The sequence below is a fragment of the Chroicocephalus ridibundus genome, chromosome 1 (assembly GCF_963924245.1).
Source record: "Chroicocephalus ridibundus chromosome 1, bChrRid1.1, whole genome shotgun sequence".
NCBI classification, from domain to species: domain Eukaryota; kingdom Metazoa; phylum Chordata; class Aves; order Charadriiformes; family Laridae; genus Chroicocephalus; species Chroicocephalus ridibundus.
The window spans coordinates 132,772,505-132,791,765 of record NC_086284.1 but is presented as its reverse complement, the minus strand read 5'-3'; the positions used below and the strand labels follow the sequence as shown (position 1 = coordinate 132,791,765).

Sequence of the window (19,261 nt, the reverse complement as noted above, 5' to 3'; positions counted from 1 at the left end):
AGCCTCGGGCCCGGGGCAGGGCCCGCCTGGCCCCGCCCACCCCCCCGGCGCGTCATCCCGCCTCCCCGCCGGATTGGCCGCCGCCGCGGCCCTTGGCCTTTCCAATATGGCGGCGCCCAGCGGAGCGGCGAGCTGTGAGGACTTCGCCGAGTTCCAGGTAACACGCGTGGGGCCCCGCGGGAGGGAGGAGGGGGCGCGCGCCCTCCCGCCGCCGCCCAGCGCGCTCCCGCCGTCTCCTGGTAGCGCCCCGCGGCCACGAGGGCTGAAGGTGGGGGGGCGCGCGCGCGGCGGCAGCGGCGGCGGCGAGGTCACCCCTCCCCGCAACGGTCGGGGTCCGGCCTTCCCCTTCAGCCTGGCGGCGGGAGCGCGCCCCTGTCCGGTAGCGAGCGGGGTGGGGGATCCCGCTCCCGCCGTCCCGTCCCGTCCCGGGCGGGGAGGGGAGCGGGAGCTGGCGGCGTGGGAGCCTCCGTGGGCGGAGGGAGCTCCGTGGGCGCCTTCACGCGGGCGTGAAGGTACCGCGCGTGTCCTCCGCGGGCTGAGGAGGGTGCGGATCGGCGGAGGTGGCGGCACCTGGCCTGCTTCTTAAGCGTTTTTTCCCTTCCCCCCCTCCCGAAAGTGGTCGGTTTTTATCCGAAGTTTGCCGTTTTGCTGCAGGTCGTGCCCGGTTTCCCGCCTGGAAGCGTTGACGGGCGGGGACGGGGCCTCGGACGGCGGGGCTCTGGCCTGGCCGCGGCGCGGGCGGGTTCCCTGAGGGGAGCGGTGCGGGCCGGGCCCGGCCGCGGGGGCGGGCAGGGACGGGGGCGGCGGGGGTGTGAGGTGCTCGGCGCTGCCCGGTTCTGTGTTTCCCCCCCTCTGGCCTTGGCTGCTCAGGAGACTGGCTGGTTTGCAGCACGTACTCCTGCGTGCAGAAATCGTTCGTTTGGGGTGGGTTGTTTGGGTTCTTTTGGTGTTTGTAAGCGGTCTGCTTAACTTTCCCATTGAAAGACTTACTCATGCAACATGAGAAAGGAGAAGAACTTGGGTGTGTTGGTGGATGAGAAGCTCAACATGACCAAGCAATGTGCACTCGCAGCCCAGAAAGCCAACAGCATCCTGGGCCGCATCAAAAGAAGCATGGCCAGCAGGCGGAGGGAGGTGATTCTGCCCCTCTACTCCACTCTGGTGAGACCCCACCTGGAACACTGCGTCCAGCTCTGGAGTCCTCAGCACAAGAAGGACATGGACCTGTTGGAGCGAGTCCAGAGGAGGGCCACACAAATGATCCGAGGGGTGGAGCACCTCTGCTACGAAGACAGGCTGAGAGAGTTGGGAGTTGTTCAGCCTGGAGAAAGAGGAGGCCACGGGGAGACCTTATAGTGGCCTTTCAGTACCTGAAGGGGGCCTACAGGAGAGATGGGGAGGGACTTTTTATCAGGGAGTGTTGCAATAGGACGAGAGGTAACAGTTTTAAACTGGAAGAGGGTAAATTTAGATGAGATCATGAAGAAATTCTTTACTGTGAAGGTGGTCAGACACTAGAAGAGGTTGCCCAGAGAAGTTGTGGATGCCCCATCCCTGGAAGTGTTCAAGGCCAGGCTGGATGGGGCTTTGAGCAGCCTGGTCTAGTGGGAGGTGTCTCTGCCCATGGCAGGGGGTGTGGAACTAGGTGATCTTTAAGGATCCTTCCAACTCTAACCATTCTGTGATTCCATGATTTTTTTTTTTTGCAGTAAGCTTTTCTCAGAGATATGAGCAAACATTTTTATTTTATTTATTTTATTTTTAATACAGGAGTTGCTCAGGGTGATGAGGACGATCGATGACAGAATTGTCCACGAATTAAACACTACGATTCCAACAGCTTCCTTTGTGGGGAAAATTGATGCCGGCCAGACGTGTAAAGAGCTGTACCAGTCTGTGAGTGTGCACTCCTTTGACTTTCAGCGCGCTTCCTGATGTTTTGTTGGGTGCAGTGGCCAGTAAAGCATCTGCAGTTTCTAAGGAAACGACTGCCTTGATAGTTCGTGCTTTATGTACCTGTAACTGGCATGCTCAACTCCTCTGCACAGCTAAACCACATGTGTGTAACAGCTCTGTCAGTTTAGAACAGTGGGGGGGATGTATTTGCTCTGCAATGCCGACCCTTCAAGGCACACTTCAGGCTTCAGTGGATGGCAGTGTCCCAGTCCACTTCTTTCTTTTAAAAATGGGTGCTAGCACACTTTTAGCGCTACTTTGCAAGAGTCCTGCTCATGTGTATCTTTGACTTTTGATCAAGTTGGTAGCTGCTGCTCAAAGCAGTGTTGCTTCCAACATGTGGATTATAGAGTCAAAGGGATTTCTATAGGGACAGAAGTACCTCGACTTTCGAAAGTCCCTCTTTTAACTTGTAGCTTGGTTTTTATTCTCTACTGAACTAGTTGTTGTGGCTTTCTCTCTCCCCCCACTTAGTTGATGGATGCTCACACCAGCAGAGAGAGAATCATCAAAAACTGCATCGCTCAGACCTCCAGTGTAGTGAAAACCCTGAGAGAGGAGAGGGAAAAGACCCAGGATGACTTAGCATTATTAAAGCAACTCAGGAAAGAGCAGACAAAGGTGAGTGGTGGAGCTTTTTAGAAATCACTTTAGAGTGGAAGAAGAGGGTATCTTTCCCAAACAGAAAGACCAGTGTGATGGAGAGAACCTGAAGTGGATCCCGACTCAGGCAGTCTTTTCTGAGGGTCTTGTTGGCTGGGTTTGTGAGAAGGCTTTCCCCTGGCCCTCAAGACAGAGCTGCTTTTGTCCCGCAAGTGCAACGCTTTCTGAGATCCTATTACACAAATGCCAGAGAAAAGCATGTGTACTTCTCCCTGGTGGACTCTAGCCTTCATTGACTAACACCACTTAGCGTGCAACTTACCTGGGGCTTGCCTAGTCCTTTCAGAATGCCTGAAGGTTCATTTTGCCTTTTTGAGATCTTGTAAAATTAGTATACCTGCAAACAGCCAGTATGGGTGCCAAGATGTAAACACCGGAAGATAATGGAATAGGGCTTTTGTCTATGTCTCTTGCAGCACCCAGTTACACAGCTGTCCCTCTTCACCATCACCCTGAGAAGCATGGTTCTTACTCGGTGTGTTAATTGGAGTTGCTGTCCTCTACGAGGAGCTGCCAGGCAACCTTGAATTCCACTTAACCAACTTTGTTGGTTGGTATTTAATGGTTTAATTTTTTTAGTACCTTGTGATGGTGTGAGAGAGACTTCTTGGTTGGCCTAAGGAATTTTAATCTGCAAACATCCTTTCAGCCTTCTGGATGGAAAGTGTACTTCACCAGAGGTGAACAAAGGTGATGTAGGTGGAGTATCCGAAGTGGAGAAGGGAACCCTGCTGAAGTTCTTATCCCCATTCCAGGGCCTCCTTTGTAGGGGATAGGATAGTGCATGTGTAGCTCTAGGAGTGGAGGTTAGCAGGGATGTGAACTGTTCCATTAATTTCTCTTCCGGACCTTCTCCAGATGGCTCATGCTCACTTTACTTTTTTTTTTCCATGCCATATGCTTGCAGAACATACCAAATGAGACTGTTTGCATATTGTTTTTTTTGCATGCGGGTAGGTGTGTCTGTTGTGTTCATCAGCTTAGTGAGCCTTCCTCTGTTGAGGACTGTCTTAACCAGGGTTTCTAAACCAGTGCCTTTGAGTTTGCAGTGTAACTGAGTTCTCGTAACAGCCAGTCATCCCACCATCGTATATATAGAGGCACTTAAGTGCCTCTATGCAAACGCAGGTAGCATGGGGAACAAATGAGGAGTTAGAGACTTGTGCACGCCTTCAGGGCTATGATCTCATTGGCACCCCAGAGATGGGGTGGGGTGGCTCCTATGACTGGAGTGTTGGAATGGAAGGATACAGGCTCTTTAGCAAGGACAGGCAGGGGAGACGAGGAAGGGGGGGTTGCCCTCTATGTCAATGAACGTCTGGAGTGCATGGAGCTCCACCTGGAGATGGATGAGGAGCTAACTGAGAACTTATGGGTCAGGATTAAAGGGAGGGCAGGGGCAGGTGACGTTACAGTGGGGGTCTGCTACAGGCCACCTGACCAGGATGGCAGAGCGGTTGAGGCCCTCTATAGACAGATAGGAGCGGCACTGTGTTCATGGTCCCTGGTCCTCATGGGGGACTTCAAGCACCCCGATATCTGTTGGAGGGACAACACAGTGGGGCACAAGCAATCCAGGAAATTCTTGGAATGCGTTGATGACAACTTCCTTCTCCAAGTTATGGAGGAGCCAAGGAGAGGAGCTATGCTGGACCTTGTCCTTACCAACAAGGAGAGGCTAGTGGGGAATGTCAAGCTCAAGGGTAGCCTTGCCTGCAGTGATCATGAAATGGTAGAGTTCAAGATCCTTAGGGCAGCAAGGAAGGTGCTCAGCAAGCTCACTATGCTGGACTTCAGGAGAGCAGACCTTGGCCTCTTGAGAGATCTTCTTGGTAGGGTTCCATGGGATAAGGCACTTTTGGGGGGAAGGGCCCAAGGAAGCTGCTTAGTATTCGAGGATCACCTCCTCCAAGCTCAGGAGCGACATATCCCAACAAAGGAGAAGGCAGGCAAAAAGCCAGGGGGCCTACATGGGTGAACAAGGAGCTCCTGGACACACTCAAAAGCAAAAAGGAGGCCTAGAGAGGGTGGAAGCAAGGACAGGTAGCCTGGGAGGAGTACAGAGAAACTGTCTGAGCAGCCAGGGACCAGGTTAGGCAAGCTAAAGCCCAGGCAAAATTAAATCTGGCCAGGGACATCAAGGGCAACAAGAAAAACTTCTATAAGTACGTCAGTGGTAAAAGAAGACTAAGGAAGATGTGGGCCCTCTCTGGAACGACAGAGGAGACCAGGTCACTGAGGGCATGGATAAGGCTCAGGTACTCAATGAATTTTTTGTCTCGGCCTTCACTGTCAAGGGCTCCTCACTGTCAAGGGGCTCTAACCACACCACCTGAGTTGCAAAAGGCAAAGGCAGGGGCTGTGAGAATGAAGCACCACCCACTGTAGGTGAAGATCAAGTATGAGACCATCTAAGGAACATGAAGGAACACAAGTCCATGGGACCTAATGATATCCATCCACGGGTCCTGGGGGAACTGATGGATGAATTTGCTAAGCTGCTTTCCACTGGTGAATTTCCCACTGACTGGAAAAAGGGAAACGTAACCCCCATTTTCAAAAAGGGAAAAAAGGAAGACCCGGAGAACCTACAGGCTGGTCAGTCTCACCTCTGTGCCCAGCAAGATCATGGAGCAGATCGTCCTGGAAACTCTGCTAAGGCACACGGAAAATAAGGAGATGATTGGTGACAGTCAACAGGGCTTCACTAAGGGCAAGTGTCCTGGTTTGAGGTGGAACAGAACCAACTTTCTGTTCAGTAATTTTATTTCTTAGCTAGGCCTCTTCTAACTCTCTGAAATTAACAGCATGTTGTGTCTGAAGCGATTCGTTCAGAGTGATAAGACAGTTTGTGACAAGGAATGATATGCAGCGAGGCTCTTGCTTGTACTTATTTCTATAACAACCAAGGTCAGCTAATTCTGTTATTTGCTGCATTGGAGGGTTGGAAGCGGAGGGGCAAAGAGGGGTCCCACCTGCAGGGAGGAGCGGACAGGACGCATGACCCAAAATTGACCAACAGGGATATTCCATCCTATCTGCGCCATGCTCACTATAAAAGCTGAGCGATCAAAGGGTCAACTCTCTTCCTTCAATGGCTGATGCCTGAGGAGGACCTCGTCTGTTCATCTGCCTTTGATCCTGATTGGTGTGTTCCTGACTCCAGCTCTGGAACCCGGTTCCCACCCATCGCTGAGTCCAGCCTGGGACTTCCCTAGTGCCTCCGGGTGACATCATCCTGGGAGCTTAATACAGTTTTGTATATGCTGTATCTATTTCATTATTTTCCTTTTTATCTTATTATTAATATTTCATTAAAGTAGTTTAGTTTCTTCTAAACTTATAAATCTCTCTTTATCTTTCCTCTTCCTCTCTGTGCACGAGAGGCTAGGGGGGAGCATCTGTCGCCAGCCATTGGCCGATTTGGCCAAAACCATGACAGAAGTCATATCTGACAAATTTCGTGACCTTCTATTATGGGGTTACAGCGTTTTTGGATAAGGGGAGAGCAACTCACATCATCTGTCTGGACTTATGCAAAGCATTTCATGCTGTCCCACACAGCATCCTGGTCTCTAAATTGGAGAGACATGGATTTGATGGATGGGCCACTCATTGGATAAGGAACTGTTTGGATGTCCACACTCAAAGGGTTGTGGTCATCAACTTGATGTCCAAGTGGAAACCAGAGACAAGTGGCATTCCTCAGGGGTTGGTATTGGGACCAGTGCTGTTTAATGTCATTGTTGGCAACGTGGACAGTGGGATTGAGTGCACTCTCAGCAAGTTCACCGACGACAGTGAGCTGTGTGGCGCACTCGATCTGCTGGAGGGAAGGGATGCCAGCCAGAGGGACCTGGACAGGCTTGAAACGTGGGCCTGTGCAAACCTCATGAAGTTCAGCCAGGCCAAGTGCAAGGTCCTGCACCTGTGTCACAGCAATCCCAAGCACAAACACAGGATGGGCAAAATGTATTGAGAGCAGCCCTGAGGAGAAGGACTTGGGTACGTTGGTTGATGAGAAGCTCAACATGAGCCGGGAATGCTCGCTTGCAGCCCAGAAAGCCAACTGTACCCTGGGCTACATCAAAAGAAGCGTGGCCAGCAGGTCAAGGGAGGTGGTTCTGACCTTCTACTCTGCTTTCGTGAGACCCCACCTGGAGTACTGGGTCAAGCAAGGCTACAATAGTAGTTTTGCTTAGGCTTGGTGTCAAAGGCAATTAATGCAACAGTCCAGATGATTGTAAACCTAGTCACATCTTCTATCAGGGAAATGTTTCTTTGAACTGCTAAAGCTCTTCTTCTGAGTGGTTATTTTATGGAGACTAATCTTGGTGATCTCGTCACGCTGTGGATGCTGGATTGTTATTTCCAACAGTTTGGGGTCCTATTGAGTAGGTAAAAGTTCATCCAACAGCTGTATTAGCTGTGTGTGTCTGGGCATCTTTTTTGGAAGGTGTTTGGTGGGATTGCTGTCTTGGCTTGCACCTGTCCATCTCTCCAATTGGAACCGTGTATCTAAAATGGAGCAACTCCAATCCTTAGTCTGTTGCATTAAAGACTCCAGCAGAAACATGTCCTAAATGTAGACAAAAATGGCAGATGGTTCTTCTATCTCCTACTGTTGCTTCAGGGCCTCCTGGCAGGGTTCAGTTACCAGAGGTCACCTGAACACAACTCTTGCATGCAGTCCTTGGATTTTCTAATAGGTGTGAAAGAAAGAGATTCTTACATTTCTTATGGGTTGAGTGTGTGCTCAAGAACTGCGTCTTGTGGTAGTTCTTGCTGGAGCTTTTGCATCTGCGTAAACTTGATTTGTCCTACTGTGATCACAGAACACATTAACTGGTTTGGACGGCATGGACATGCATGGTCTGTCCTTGTAGACCCTTTTTTTGGTGAATGCACAGAGTTGACAGCAAAGGAAGCAGAGGGAATCTCTTTTATGGTCTTCACTCTTAATCCAGAATCTGAGATCCGTGCTCAGTCCCGGCTTTGCTGCCAGCTCCCTGCATGACTCTAATAATGGGTGCATGGGAGAATAACAACTCAGTGCTGCAGAGCTGAGCCCAGCACTGGCATTCCCCGTGCCAAGTGCTTGAATTAGGTGTAGTTATTTTTTGTATGTGAAGCCTTTAATGTTAATCAGTTAATTGCTAGCAAATCTCGATGGGCAATATTTAAGAACGGAGTGTTAGTAACCAACCAGGCGCTACTTCTGCTAGGCTTGGGTTGCAAGTCTGCCTTCACAGTGCCCCTGCAGACTTCAGTCTGCCCCGAGTATGGGCTGAGTGGAAGGTCCAGACTTTCTGGATGATTATGCATCGTGCCCTTCAGTTTGCACCATCGGAGGGAGCGTGTACTTGGTCTTGGGGCTGTGATCTAGAAAGTCGCAATGGTAGTGAATACTGAAGGCTGCAGGGAGGCTTGTTTGACAATAACCTCTTTCTCTGTTGTTTTCTGCAGTTGAAATTGATGCAGTCGGAGCTGAATGTTGAAGAAGTGGTAAACGACAGAAGCTGGAAGGTACTCAGTCATTTAAAACAGTGATGATGTTCTGTCCCGACAGAACTGCACCGGAGGTTTGGGACCGGTGCCATATGAGGCCAGTTAATTAGAAGTAGGTGAAGATGTTGAGGTTTCAGGTCAGTCATTTTCCCTCTTCTGGATGCAGAGATCAAAGCTTTTCAGTTGCACTGCAAAGGCAAGAAAAGCCTCTGAGCGGGGAAGAACAACTGCGGAATACTCCCTCTGTAAATCCCTTTCTCTGCCTTGCCCAGTGGCTAAGAGCTGCAGCTCCCTTTTTGATCTCTGCTTCAGGATGTTAGTCCCTCTAGATGGCATCAGCATAACTGCAATACAGTTTGTGTACTCACCACAGTACAGCTCAAGGCTGATTAGATGAGCATCTCCACATTTTTCCAGGTAAGTTTTGCTGCCAGTACTGCCTCTGTCCTGTCTGAAAAATCTAGTCGTATCCTTCAGCTTAATTAATTTAAAGCCAGCTCAGGCATGACTAAGCAACGCCACAGCCTTAACAACATGCTGCGGGCCACCAGTGGCAAACATTTTATAGCAACCCTGCTCTCAGTTTTATTCAAAAGGGGTGGGGGCAAGACACCCCTCCCACTATCTCCATCCTGAAGCCCAGAGTTGGCACCCAAGTCAGGCCTGGCGCCAGTGATGTCCTGTAGCTGTGTTAAGCTTTTGCAAGTGACAGAAATGTCATAATTTTTCCAGAAGATGACGAACATGTCATTTATAAATGGTGAGGTATGTGTGGTGCAGGGATATCTGAGCCTGATGGTGTTTCGAGTAGGGCTTGAAGAGAAAAGTGTTTCTGGGTTTTATCTCCAGCTCTGCTGTTGTCTCTGTCTGAATATAGCCTTAGATGTCTCATTTAGCACCTCTAAAAATGTGTCACTGAAGGAATTAGAGCCAGTCGTAGTTGTGGACAGAATGCCATTTGTTCCATGGAAGTGGCTATTGGTTTGCAGGTGAGGACCTCCGCTCCGTTTTACTGTTGCAGACTTTTAGTTGGAAAGTAGACTTCCGTATTTACATTAACCCTAATCAACGGAAAACTGATTGGAAAAATGTGATGAGGATATAGGAAGTTATCTTCAAACTGTAGCAATAGTGACATACAGAGAGACGCTGTTCTCTAGAAATGCGTGCAGTGGGATGTTGTTTGGCTGATACCAAGCAAGGAACTGACTTCCGAAAGATGACAGTTGCATTAGTCTCTGTACAGCACCTCCACGCTGGAGTTTATCATTGGAGTGTTTTATGTTAATGTGTAAAAGACAGCAAAATCAAACTTCTGCATAGTAAGAAGAATGTGAAGGTTTGTCAGGCATGGTTTTTCCTCTCTGAAAAATGAGAATAGCACTTCACAGTTGGACCAATGGAGTTAGTTGGCCTGAGTAACAGACTGAGATCTGTGGGTCAATGATCCTAAAACTATGAGGCAGTGTAAGGCTGCAGGATTGATCTTCCTTACATAGCATGCAGAGTTACTGTTAAAGATGCTTTAAAAGTTTCCATGGTAGCAAGCTGGAAGCTGCAATTTTTTGGGTGTGTTGTTTGATGCAAGAGACCCTTATGTTGTTTCAGAGTGTATTTCCAGTACCCTTTAAGACATATAAAATGTCTTTGACAGATGATGGACAAAAATGGTGCAATTTGCTTAGCATTAAAATGCTTCTGAATGGGAAGCCTTTGTGGCTCTTAATTTCTACAGTTTCCTTGTTGCTTATCTGTTCTCAGACCTTTAGATACTCTTCACTCTTCCAGAGGGGTCCATTGCTTGTGGTAACGTAGTGGGACAGGCTGTCTGTGTGTGTGAAAGAAACTATCACAATTTTTTTCTGCAATATGAGGCAGTGTGTAGTACGTGTCTGTTCCTTAAAGTAAATTAAATGTGAGAATAAGTTAAAAATGACTCAAAACTTTTTAAGAATCCATGCTAAAACAAATGCATGCTGCAAACTTCACTTTTGCTGAAGTTGCCATGGGTTCTGAACTCTGAATAAGGAGATTGGCTTAGAAGTAGAAGAATCTAGGAAAACATCGTTTAAAATGTTGTATTTATAGAAAGTGATGCATAACTTCCCTAAAAGTACAAGACCACACACTTGCATGTGTCACCAGTGGGAGAGTTCAGGAAAGTTGACGTTCTGAAGATCACAGGATGTGAAGTCTCTGGACTGTTTGACCAAACGTGCTCTTGCAGGAGTGCTGATGCAGCACCTAATAACTGCCAGTGCCTCCACTTGCTGCAAGGTGGTGCTCGTGTTGCTTTTCAGGAGATGTGCTGGACAAAGTCTGGAGCCAAACCGATAACTAACTAAAGCGCTTGTAAAGAGCACCTGTAACTTTGGACTGAGCCTACGTGTCGTGCTTCTGATTCAGACTGCCGTCCTTTCAATACTCACATTTATTTGCCCTCCTTGGGCTAAGCAGTCTGCTTGACAAGGTCTGCAGGTCCAGCTGAATGAACGTGATCATCAGTCTCTTGTTCTGTGTGTTAAATTTCATGCAGAGAGGGTGCCAGGGGCGAGTGTGGCAAGAGCAGTGTGCCCTTTGCATAGGAGTGCTGTCAGCATTGGCGCCTGTGGTCAGATAACTAAAATTATGAACGTGGCTTCCAAGAGCCCTTGCACCTCTTCTTAGCTGTCATGACAAGGTAAAAGGCATTTGCTGAGGAAAGAGAAGAATACAGTGTCCAAATTTGAATGCCAGAGTCAGGTCAGGAGCCTCCCACTCCCTCTTTAACAAACAAACAAACAAGAAAAAAAACCAAACCCCCATCATCATCTTTGAGGCTAGCAGACTACCAGGATTATAAGGCTGCCTTACCCGAGGGAGAACAGTTTTAGTGCTCTGCAGTGCCCCAGCATCAGGCTGCAAACTTTGGATTCACTAAAGCCAGGAGAGAAAGTGAATGGAGACAGCTGCCTTGGTAAGTACCATTTATTGGTACAGCAGGGCTGGGCAGCTTGAGATGGGGGCTACGTGAAGAGGTAGTGGCCTGGACTAGCTCTGAAGTTCCGATCATCTCCTGGATGAGGGCTGATTTGCTTTTGCTCTTCTGTTTTGGTGTCTCAGGTATTTAATGAGCGTTGCCGAATTCACTACAAGCCTCCGAAGAGTCAATGATGCGGGATATTTTCCATCAAGGTGGTCCATAACCACGAGAGCCAAACTGGAAAGAGACCTTGGGTGAGCTGTATTGGGACCCTCCAGAACCAGTGGAACCCAGTCTTGTGTTGTTTTGGACCTGCTTAGCTGCAATCTCAAGGTTGAAATGATTCTCCTGTAATTAAGAGAAAACAACTCCTCTTTTGTACAAAATATGTGAACAAATGAGTTTTATAGTATTAAAATAATTTTCAAATGGAATGCAAGAGTGGCATCTTTCTTGACCTTCTACAGCTTCAGCAGTCCTAGAGGGGAAGAAGCAGTAAAATCTATCTCTGAGCAGGGAGGATGGGGCTCTCCCTGAACTGATGCTTGCTAAACTACCAGAGAACACGGTGTGTTTGTGCAAATGATCTACTAAAATCTGAATGGAAATAAAAATTGAAGAACGATCAGCAAGCGTAGGTTCAGTGTCCCTGAAAGTAAGAAGCTACCAACATTGTTCTGAACTACTCAGCACCAGCAGCATTTGTTTGGAGTTGCATGTGGAGGCAGTTTGACACTGTTCCAACAGTGCTGACAGGCAGCATCTGTTGCATACTGTCCTTTGGTCTGTGTTACCAAGCTCTGGATTTTTTCATAGAATCCTAGAATAGTTTAGGTTGGAAGGGACCTTAAAGATCATCTAGTTCCAACCCCCCTGCCCTGGGCAGGGACACCTCCCACTAGACCAGGTTGCTCAAAGCCCCATCCAGCCTGGCCTTGAACACTTCCAGGGATGGGGCATCCACAGCTTCCCTGGGCAACCTCTTCCAGTGCCTCACCACCCTCACAGTAAAGAATTTCTTTCTAATATCTAATCTAAATCTACCACCTTGCAGTTTGAGGCCATTACCCCTCTTCCTATCACTGCATGCCCTTGTAATGGGCAATACGTTCACAATGTGTAAATATGACTATAAGTGAGTCATCCTACCCCCATAAAAAGCAAAGAGCTGCTGTACCAACCATGGCAAACTTAACAGCTACTTTGGAAGCAGTTGCACACCCATGGAGGGCAGAGCTAGGTGCAAAAGATACGTCCTTTTTGGTTCCCTTGAAGGAAGAGGATAAAGAGAAGTTTTCTTTCACTTGGGAGCGAATATAATATACCTTTAACAGACACTCACAAGGATATATGAACTTTCATAGACATTCTCACTCCCCCAAGATGTGAAATTGTACCAATATACAGATGATATTCTGATTGTAGGAACTTCCCCTGAGATGATGGGGGAAGTGGCAGCAGCAGTGTGGCAAGCATTAAGTAAAGCAGAAATTGGGATTCCACCCGGAAAAGGCCAGGGACCAAGTAAAATTTTTTGGAGCTTGTTGGATGGCGGGCAGTGCTGCGATTCCTCCAGATACCTTAAGGAAAAATCAAAGAGCTGCAAATGCCCCAACCAAGGAAGGAGTTCCAACAACTAATGGCAACTTTAGGGTACTGGAGGAAGCATGTGAAGATTTTCTGTCATTTCCTGTCCATTACAAAATGCCTGTCTTACAAAAGGCAAATCCTGGGAGTGGAAATTAGAACATAACAAGGCAGTGAAAACTCCAGTTGATGAATTAAAAACATATTGGTGACTGGGACCAATGCACCCCCGTGCCCTATTAGAGCAGGATGGGATCTCGCAGAACACGCTGCTTACTGAAACCTGTCCCAAACTGGCCCCGATGGTCAACCCCATTAAAAGAAACCAAACCAAGACAACCTGGATGGGAGAGGGGACATTTATCTTTAGTCTGAGCAGTGAAACAAGTTGAGAAAATACATCTGTCAGGGACAACCTGTGCAAACTAGAGGACCATTTAATTTATTAGAAGCAATCCTGAAGGGGACTGCTCCCTCAGAAGGAGTTGCACAAAAACCCACTAACAGGAAATGGTGTGCCTACCTAACAGGAGTTGCAGAAAACAGCTGCAGTTACCTAACAACCTAACAGGAGTTGCCGAAACAAGTCTCTGTTTTCTCTTGCAACACCCCGCAGGATGGCAAACAGAAATGCTGTGTTCATGCTTGTGTTCCAAACCCTAACAATGCTGCTTACACCCATCGTGGTCTTTTCGGTTAGCACTGGGAACTACCAATGGCTCTTAACAGCTATACTGCCTCAGTGGGAAAGAACTAATGAAAGGCACCACCAATTGATTGTGGATGCGCTTGATGCAGCCCAAAATAATGTTGCTCTAGCTCTTAGTTGTATCCAAGCACAACTGTGGGTGCAAGCTACGGTAGGAGCTATTATTAAGAGAAGGTGAAGAGGGCACCGTACTTACTGAAATTTGAAAGGTAATCCAGGATAATGCAACTTATAAACTTCTCCACTCACCAGGGTGCAGATCTCACTAACTCCCTTGCAACAGGATGCTGTTAAGATCCACAAGGCAGCACTACCCTTCTGGAGAACCCTTGATTCTGATTCCTAGGAAATACACTGAGTACAAAGATCTGGAGGCTTAATTTATAACTGTGGGAAAACTCTAGGTGTGAAACTAAAGACATTAATGTTGTGTGGAAATCATTCGTTGGAACCATGTTTCCGGGTTTGCTGGCTTTGATGTCAGAGCATAAGAATGTGGGAATTTTTCCACAGAATGCATGAGTTGTGCAGAAGGGAAGGAAAATCAACAGGAATTGTCAGCAAGCTGACGTTACAGTTTACTCAGGCATATCAGTCTGTTTTCTTTCTTTGGCAGTGCTAATGGCTGCCCCAAAATCCAGTGACATTTGTGAGACAGGGATGCAGCACTCATCCTGCATACGTAGTTCATAAAGTCACGTTGAACTGCTGCTGTTTCACAGACCTGCTATCAAAGACGATCAGTGGCAACGCGCTATCCTTGGCAGCCCTCATCTGCACCTCTCTCTATTAAGCTTTGGATGTAATGAAAGAGCATTTGGAATTCGGCCTTGGAAAGAACAGCCGACCCCATTCCACCTCTTGCACAACATCGACAAGCTCCTCAGTGTCTCCCCTTTACTGTCCGAGATATGTTTGATACTACCGTTTTACGGCAGAGGTGTTGCATTTAGGCTTTCCAAATACAACACTATGGCCAGAATCAACAGGATCAGGTATGCACAGGTATCTTGTCAGTTCAAATATAATTCACCTAGAGAATTCATTTCAAAGGTTCAGAAAGAGGGACAAAATAGAGTCATCAGATAGTTAACTGTCTCATTCCCAGTGGGAAAGAACTAATGAAAGGCACCACCAATTGATTGTGGATGCGCTTGATGCAGCCCAAAATAATGTTGCTCTAGCTCTTAGTTGTATCCAAGCACAACTGTGGGTGCAAGCTACGGTAGGAGCTATTATTAAGAGAAGGTGAAGAGGGCACCGTACTTACTGAAATTTGAAAGGTAATCCAGGATAATGCAACTTATAAACTTCTCCACTCACCAGGGTGCAGATCTCACTAACTCCCTTGCAACAGGATGCTGTTAAGATCCACAAGGCAGCACTACCCTTCTGGAGAACCCTTGATTCTGATTCCTAGGAAATACACTGAGTACAAAGATCTGGAGGCTTAATTTATAACTGTGGGAAAACTCTAGGTGTGAAACTAAAGACATTAATGTTGTGTGGAAATCATTCGTTGGAACCATGTTTCCGGGTTTGCTGGCTTTGATGTCAGAGCATAAGAATGTGGGAATTTTTCCACAGAATGCATGAGTTGTGCAGAAGGGAAGGAAAATCAACAGGAATTGTCAGCAAGCTGACGTTACAGTTTACTCAGGCATATCAGTCTGTTTTCTTTCTTTGGCAGTGCTAATGGCTGCCCCAAAATCCAGTGACATTTGTGAGACAGGGATGCAGCACTCATCCTGCATACGTAGTTCATAAAGTCACGTTGAACTGCTGCCATTTCACAGACCTGCTATCAAAGACGATCAGTGGCAACGCGCTATCCTTGGCAGCCCTCATCTGCACCTCTCTCTATTAAGCTTTGGATGTAATGAAAGAGCATTTGGAATTCGGCCTTGGAAAGAACAGCCGACCCCATTCCACCTCTTGCACAACATCGACAAGCTCCTCAGTGTCTCCCCTTTACTGTCCGAGATATGTTTGATACTACCGTTTTACGACAGAGGTGTTGCATTTAGGCTTTCCAAATACAACACTATGGCCAGAATCAACAGGATCAGGTATGCACAGGTATCTTGTCAGTTCAAATATAATTCACCTAGAGAATTCATTTCAAAGGTTCAGAAAGAGGGACAAAATAGTGTCATCAGATAGTTAACTGTCTCATTCCCAGTGGGAAAGAACTAATGAAAGGCACCACCAATTGATTGTGGATGCGCTTGATGCAGCCCAAAATAATGTTGCTCTAGCTCTTAGTTGTATCCAAGCACAACTGTGGGTGCAAGCTACGGTAGCAGCTATTATTAAGAGAAGGTGAAGAGGGCCCCTTACTCACTGAAATTCGAAAGGTAATCTGGGATAATGCAACTTGAATTTGAAAGGCAATTCCAGTCCTGGTGGTATTTAGTCAATTTTACCTATGACCCCATCAACAATAAGGCCACGGCTTTTGTCCTAACAATACACAATGCTTTGGTATGCGCCATATACCCAATCGTTGCGATAATCATGATGGCTATATCCAGCACAAAGCGGTTTCAGGGAGACAGATAGCAACACAATAGCTAAGGGCTAACTTGAGCAACGCTGGTAAGTGGGTCGATACACAAATATGACTGTAAGTGCGTCATCTTACCCCATAAAAAACAGAGCTGCTGTACCAAACATCGCAAACTTAAGAGCTCCTTTGTAAGCAGCTGCACACCCATGGGTGGCAGTGCTAGGTGTAAAAAATGCATTCTTTGCAGTTCCCTTAAATACCCATAAAAAGCAAACAGCCCAAGAGCCCTTTGAGCACTCCTGCACGGCAGCGGGCTGCACACCAGGATCTTCCCTTGGGTAGGTATGCCTCTCAAGGTTACTTCTCGAGACTGAGAGATTCCTTCCTGCAACAGATTCTTGCGGTTTACAGCATGCTAAAGTGACATAAAGGATTGATTGCCTGTGTATAATCCTTTAGATATAATCCCTTGACCAAGTCTGGGACTAGGACTGGATCCAGCCACACCTGGACTCCTCTCTAAGAGGGAGTTCAGAAAGCAAGGGGGTCCTTTCTCAACCTCATGACTCAAAGGCAGCATCTCCCTGACAGTTCTGTCTGACCCGGTCCTCTAGGCAGTAAGTAACCAAGTGTGCCTTGCTACAGGATCTCGTTCAGACATTGAGGATACGAGTATTGACACCAGACTGCCACATCTTTTGAGGTATAATGGAAAGCACATTAGCAACTTCATGTGCTGGTTGTCTCGGGACCTGCGGATGGATTTCATCAGGTCCCACTTTCTTTAAATATTGAACGTGGTGTCAATTAAAACCACAGAATTGTGGTAAGTACAGCAGGATTGCTGTAATTATACCTTTATTTTTTATTAGCTTTAATTGGCTGACGGTCAAATGACACGGTCTGCTTGGTGGCCAGCTGTTTTTATTACTTAGTGATAAGTCTTGAAGAACCATTGAACTTGAACAGAGCCTTAAAAATAGAAATCTCACCTTGCAAATCCTTTGGAACTGAGTTATAGCCCTGAAGTGACTGTATACTCTCATAGCCTTAAAAGCTGTGCATATGTCGTGGTGGGAATTGATTGGAGAAACTTACCTATGTTGCTGAAAGGTGGCAAAAATCTGTGCAGCATCATCTGTTTGACAGTTATTTGGATCTACAGCTGTGGGGACAAATTCTCCTTTTAAGCCAGTTGTGTGATAGAAACTTCTGCCAGCGTGTATAGAGTTGGCATCAATACTCTGGAAATTTAAGCTTGTGTTGTATTTCTGTAGAAACGAGAGGTGGTAATGAGAATTAATCACTGTCCTCCTCTGTCCATCCAGATGTTTGCTTAGCTCTTGTGGGAAAACTTCTTCGCTTAAGGAGATTCTGTGAAAAATGACCTGTGAAATGGATGTGATGCATGCGCAGATTATTTTTTTTCTTTGCAGTAGCCCAGCTTAGCGTTTGTTATGAGAAAACTATGTAAAAAATACCCCGAACCCCAACATAGCCCTACTTTTCAGTTGAATATAAGGCCGAGCAACTAGATTTATACAGATGTGTGTATGAAAAACTTCTGACACCATCAGAAGACTTCTAAGTCCCAAACATCCCCTCTTCGGGTGTTTGCGGCTTGTATACAGGAGGTTGCACTAAGAAGTTGACTTCCTCTATTTAGTTTGCTGTGAGCACATGTTATGGTTTGAGAAAACCCACAACAATTTGTTGTCATTTAGACAATTATTCTATCACCCAGCGACCCCTCCCCACATGAGAAAACATGAGGGTTGGAATATATATAGATTTAATAGGATAAGACTAAATAATTAGCAATAATACTAAAGAACCAGTATTAATCCCGATACCAATATAAGATATACAAGGATTACACTCAGCCAATTCCATCAGCGGGAAGCTGTGCACTCCCAGCCGTGGACAGCAAATGTCGGACGCTGCGAGCGCTGCGGCTTCGGGAGGAAGGGAAGGGCTCAGGGGTCCGGCAGCGGGGCAAGGAGTTTCTCTGGACTGCCGCCATCGAGGGAGAGAGACACTACGCAGCAAACTTTCTAACTTATATCGAATGTGATGTTCATGGTATGAAATAATCCTGTTGGCCAGCCTGGGTCAATGCCCAGGCCTCGCTCCTCCTCATCCCTGCACCCGGCAATGCTTGAAAACACTGAGACCTTGAATCCCGCATAGCCTAGCTGGCTATAAAGTAAGTATTTTCACAAATTCAGACACTAGAGTCTTCCAAAAGCGGAGTTTTCCCCAGCATTAGAAGAGAAATGAGTCCTGTGTCGCTCAACCCAGGACAGCACAGAGGGCTATCTCTTACCGTACACGGCAAATCACGTGGATCAGGGGCTGTTTGAATGTTGCTGTTGAAGTTGGTGGAAGATTAAGGTGAGCACCTGGAATTGCGTGCCACGCTTTGGGGCCTGGGGAAGGAGAAAATGGTTTTGCTATTTTTTGAGTCCTTAAGATGCGTCTGTCGAGTGGGAGTTTTTGTGATGGTATGTAAATGGCATTGGTAAGAGCTGTGGGCCATACTAAAGGCAGGCAGGTAAAACCTCTGTGTCTAGTGATCCCTGTCCATTCTCAGATTGTGCCTAGTCTGTGATTTGATCTGCTTCAAGTTTACTGCTGAGGTAGTCACAAAATTACTGGGCTGCTTGCCGTCATCTGTGAATAAAATAATGGACCCCAGAAATACCAGGATTTCATCCTCTTCCTGGTTGTACCTTTATTCCTGCGGGTAAAGGCACTTGAATAAGAAGCCCAACTGATGGCCCCATGCAGGGTCTGGATGTCCTGCAGGTGGCTTTCCCCTCTACTGGGGGGCTTTCCCATTGCTTGGAAATGGTGAATACAGGTGGGCAGATCCTTGTTCCTTGGAATGTCCTCTCACGTCTATGCTTCTAATTTCCTTCTGTGAAATAAAGAGGTGTGTTTTTTCTGGCACTGAGTGTTGTTGTCTTCTGCAGCCTGTAAGCACGCCAGACTGATGAAAGAGGTAATCTCTTTGCAGAATTATTTTAAAGACAGAATTTGGTTGCCGTGAAGCAGAGTGAGGGGAAAAGGCTCTTTACTGGTACCATAGGCTCAGCATAGGCTGGGATACGATACCCTTGTGCTGCTGAGGTTCAGGTTTTGTATTAATCCTAGTTGATGTCCAGTGTCAGAAACCTTTTGAAATCAGGGCGGGTAGCTCTTCAAATGGTGCTGACCACGTGTCATTTCACCCAGGCACAATTACGTGTCTTGTCACTGGGAAACCATAAGACTGACCTACTGACATAGCTTTCACAGTCATTTCTACAGAGCTGACTTCATTTCTGGTTTAAAAATAACTCATAAATACATAACCCTGGGGCTT

The 19,261-nt window shown here is 47.1% G+C and overlaps 1 protein-coding gene and 1 long non-coding RNA gene across 3 annotated transcripts; one reads left to right on the top strand and one right to left on the bottom strand.

Moving 5' to 3' along the window:
* The first annotated feature begins 2 nt into the window (after positions 1-2).
* Positions 3-11,525, top strand: MIX23 (mitochondrial matrix import factor 23). 2 transcript variants are annotated; one of them, XM_063353488.1, is made up of 5 exons: positions 3-157; positions 1,771-1,896; positions 2,431-2,577; positions 8,086-8,145; positions 11,230-11,521. In XM_063353488.1, exons 1-5 carry the CDS (start codon positions 107-109, stop codon positions 11,278-11,280), a joined length of 435 nt encoding a protein of 144 aa, XP_063209558.1. In that variant the 5' UTR covers positions 3-106; the 3' UTR covers positions 11,281-11,521. The 2 variants fall into 2 exon arrangements, with proteins under 2 accessions (XP_063209558.1, XP_063209566.1); XM_063353496.1 differs by lacking the exon at positions 3-157 and adding an exon at positions 368-512 and having other exon boundaries at positions 11,230-11,525.
* LOC134524004 (uncharacterized) lies at positions 10,375-19,211 on the bottom strand. Its single transcript, XR_010073468.1, has 3 exons — positions 18,221-19,211; positions 16,993-17,165; positions 10,375-10,821 (listed from the first exon to the last, which is right to left on the bottom strand). It is a non-coding gene; the product is annotated as an uncharacterized LOC134524004 (long non-coding RNA).
* Positions 19,212-19,261: the final 50 nt, after the last annotated feature.

What these genes read in the sequence shown, in the direction of transcription:
- MIX23 (XM_063353488.1), top strand. Translation starts at nt 107, where the DNA reads ATGGCGGCGCCCAGCGGAGCGGCGAGCTGTGAGGACTTCGCCGAGTTC. An exon ending in TCAGGAAAGAGCAGACAAAG is followed by an intron (nt 2,578 to 8,085) that starts GTGAGTGGTGGA and finishes TGTTTTCTGCAG; the next exon opens with TTGAAATTGATGCAGTCGGA. An exon ending in TAAACGACAGAAGCTGGAAG is followed by an intron (nt 8,146 to 11,229) that starts GTACTCAGTCAT and finishes TTGGTGTCTCAG; the next exon opens with GTATTTAATGAGCGTTGCCG.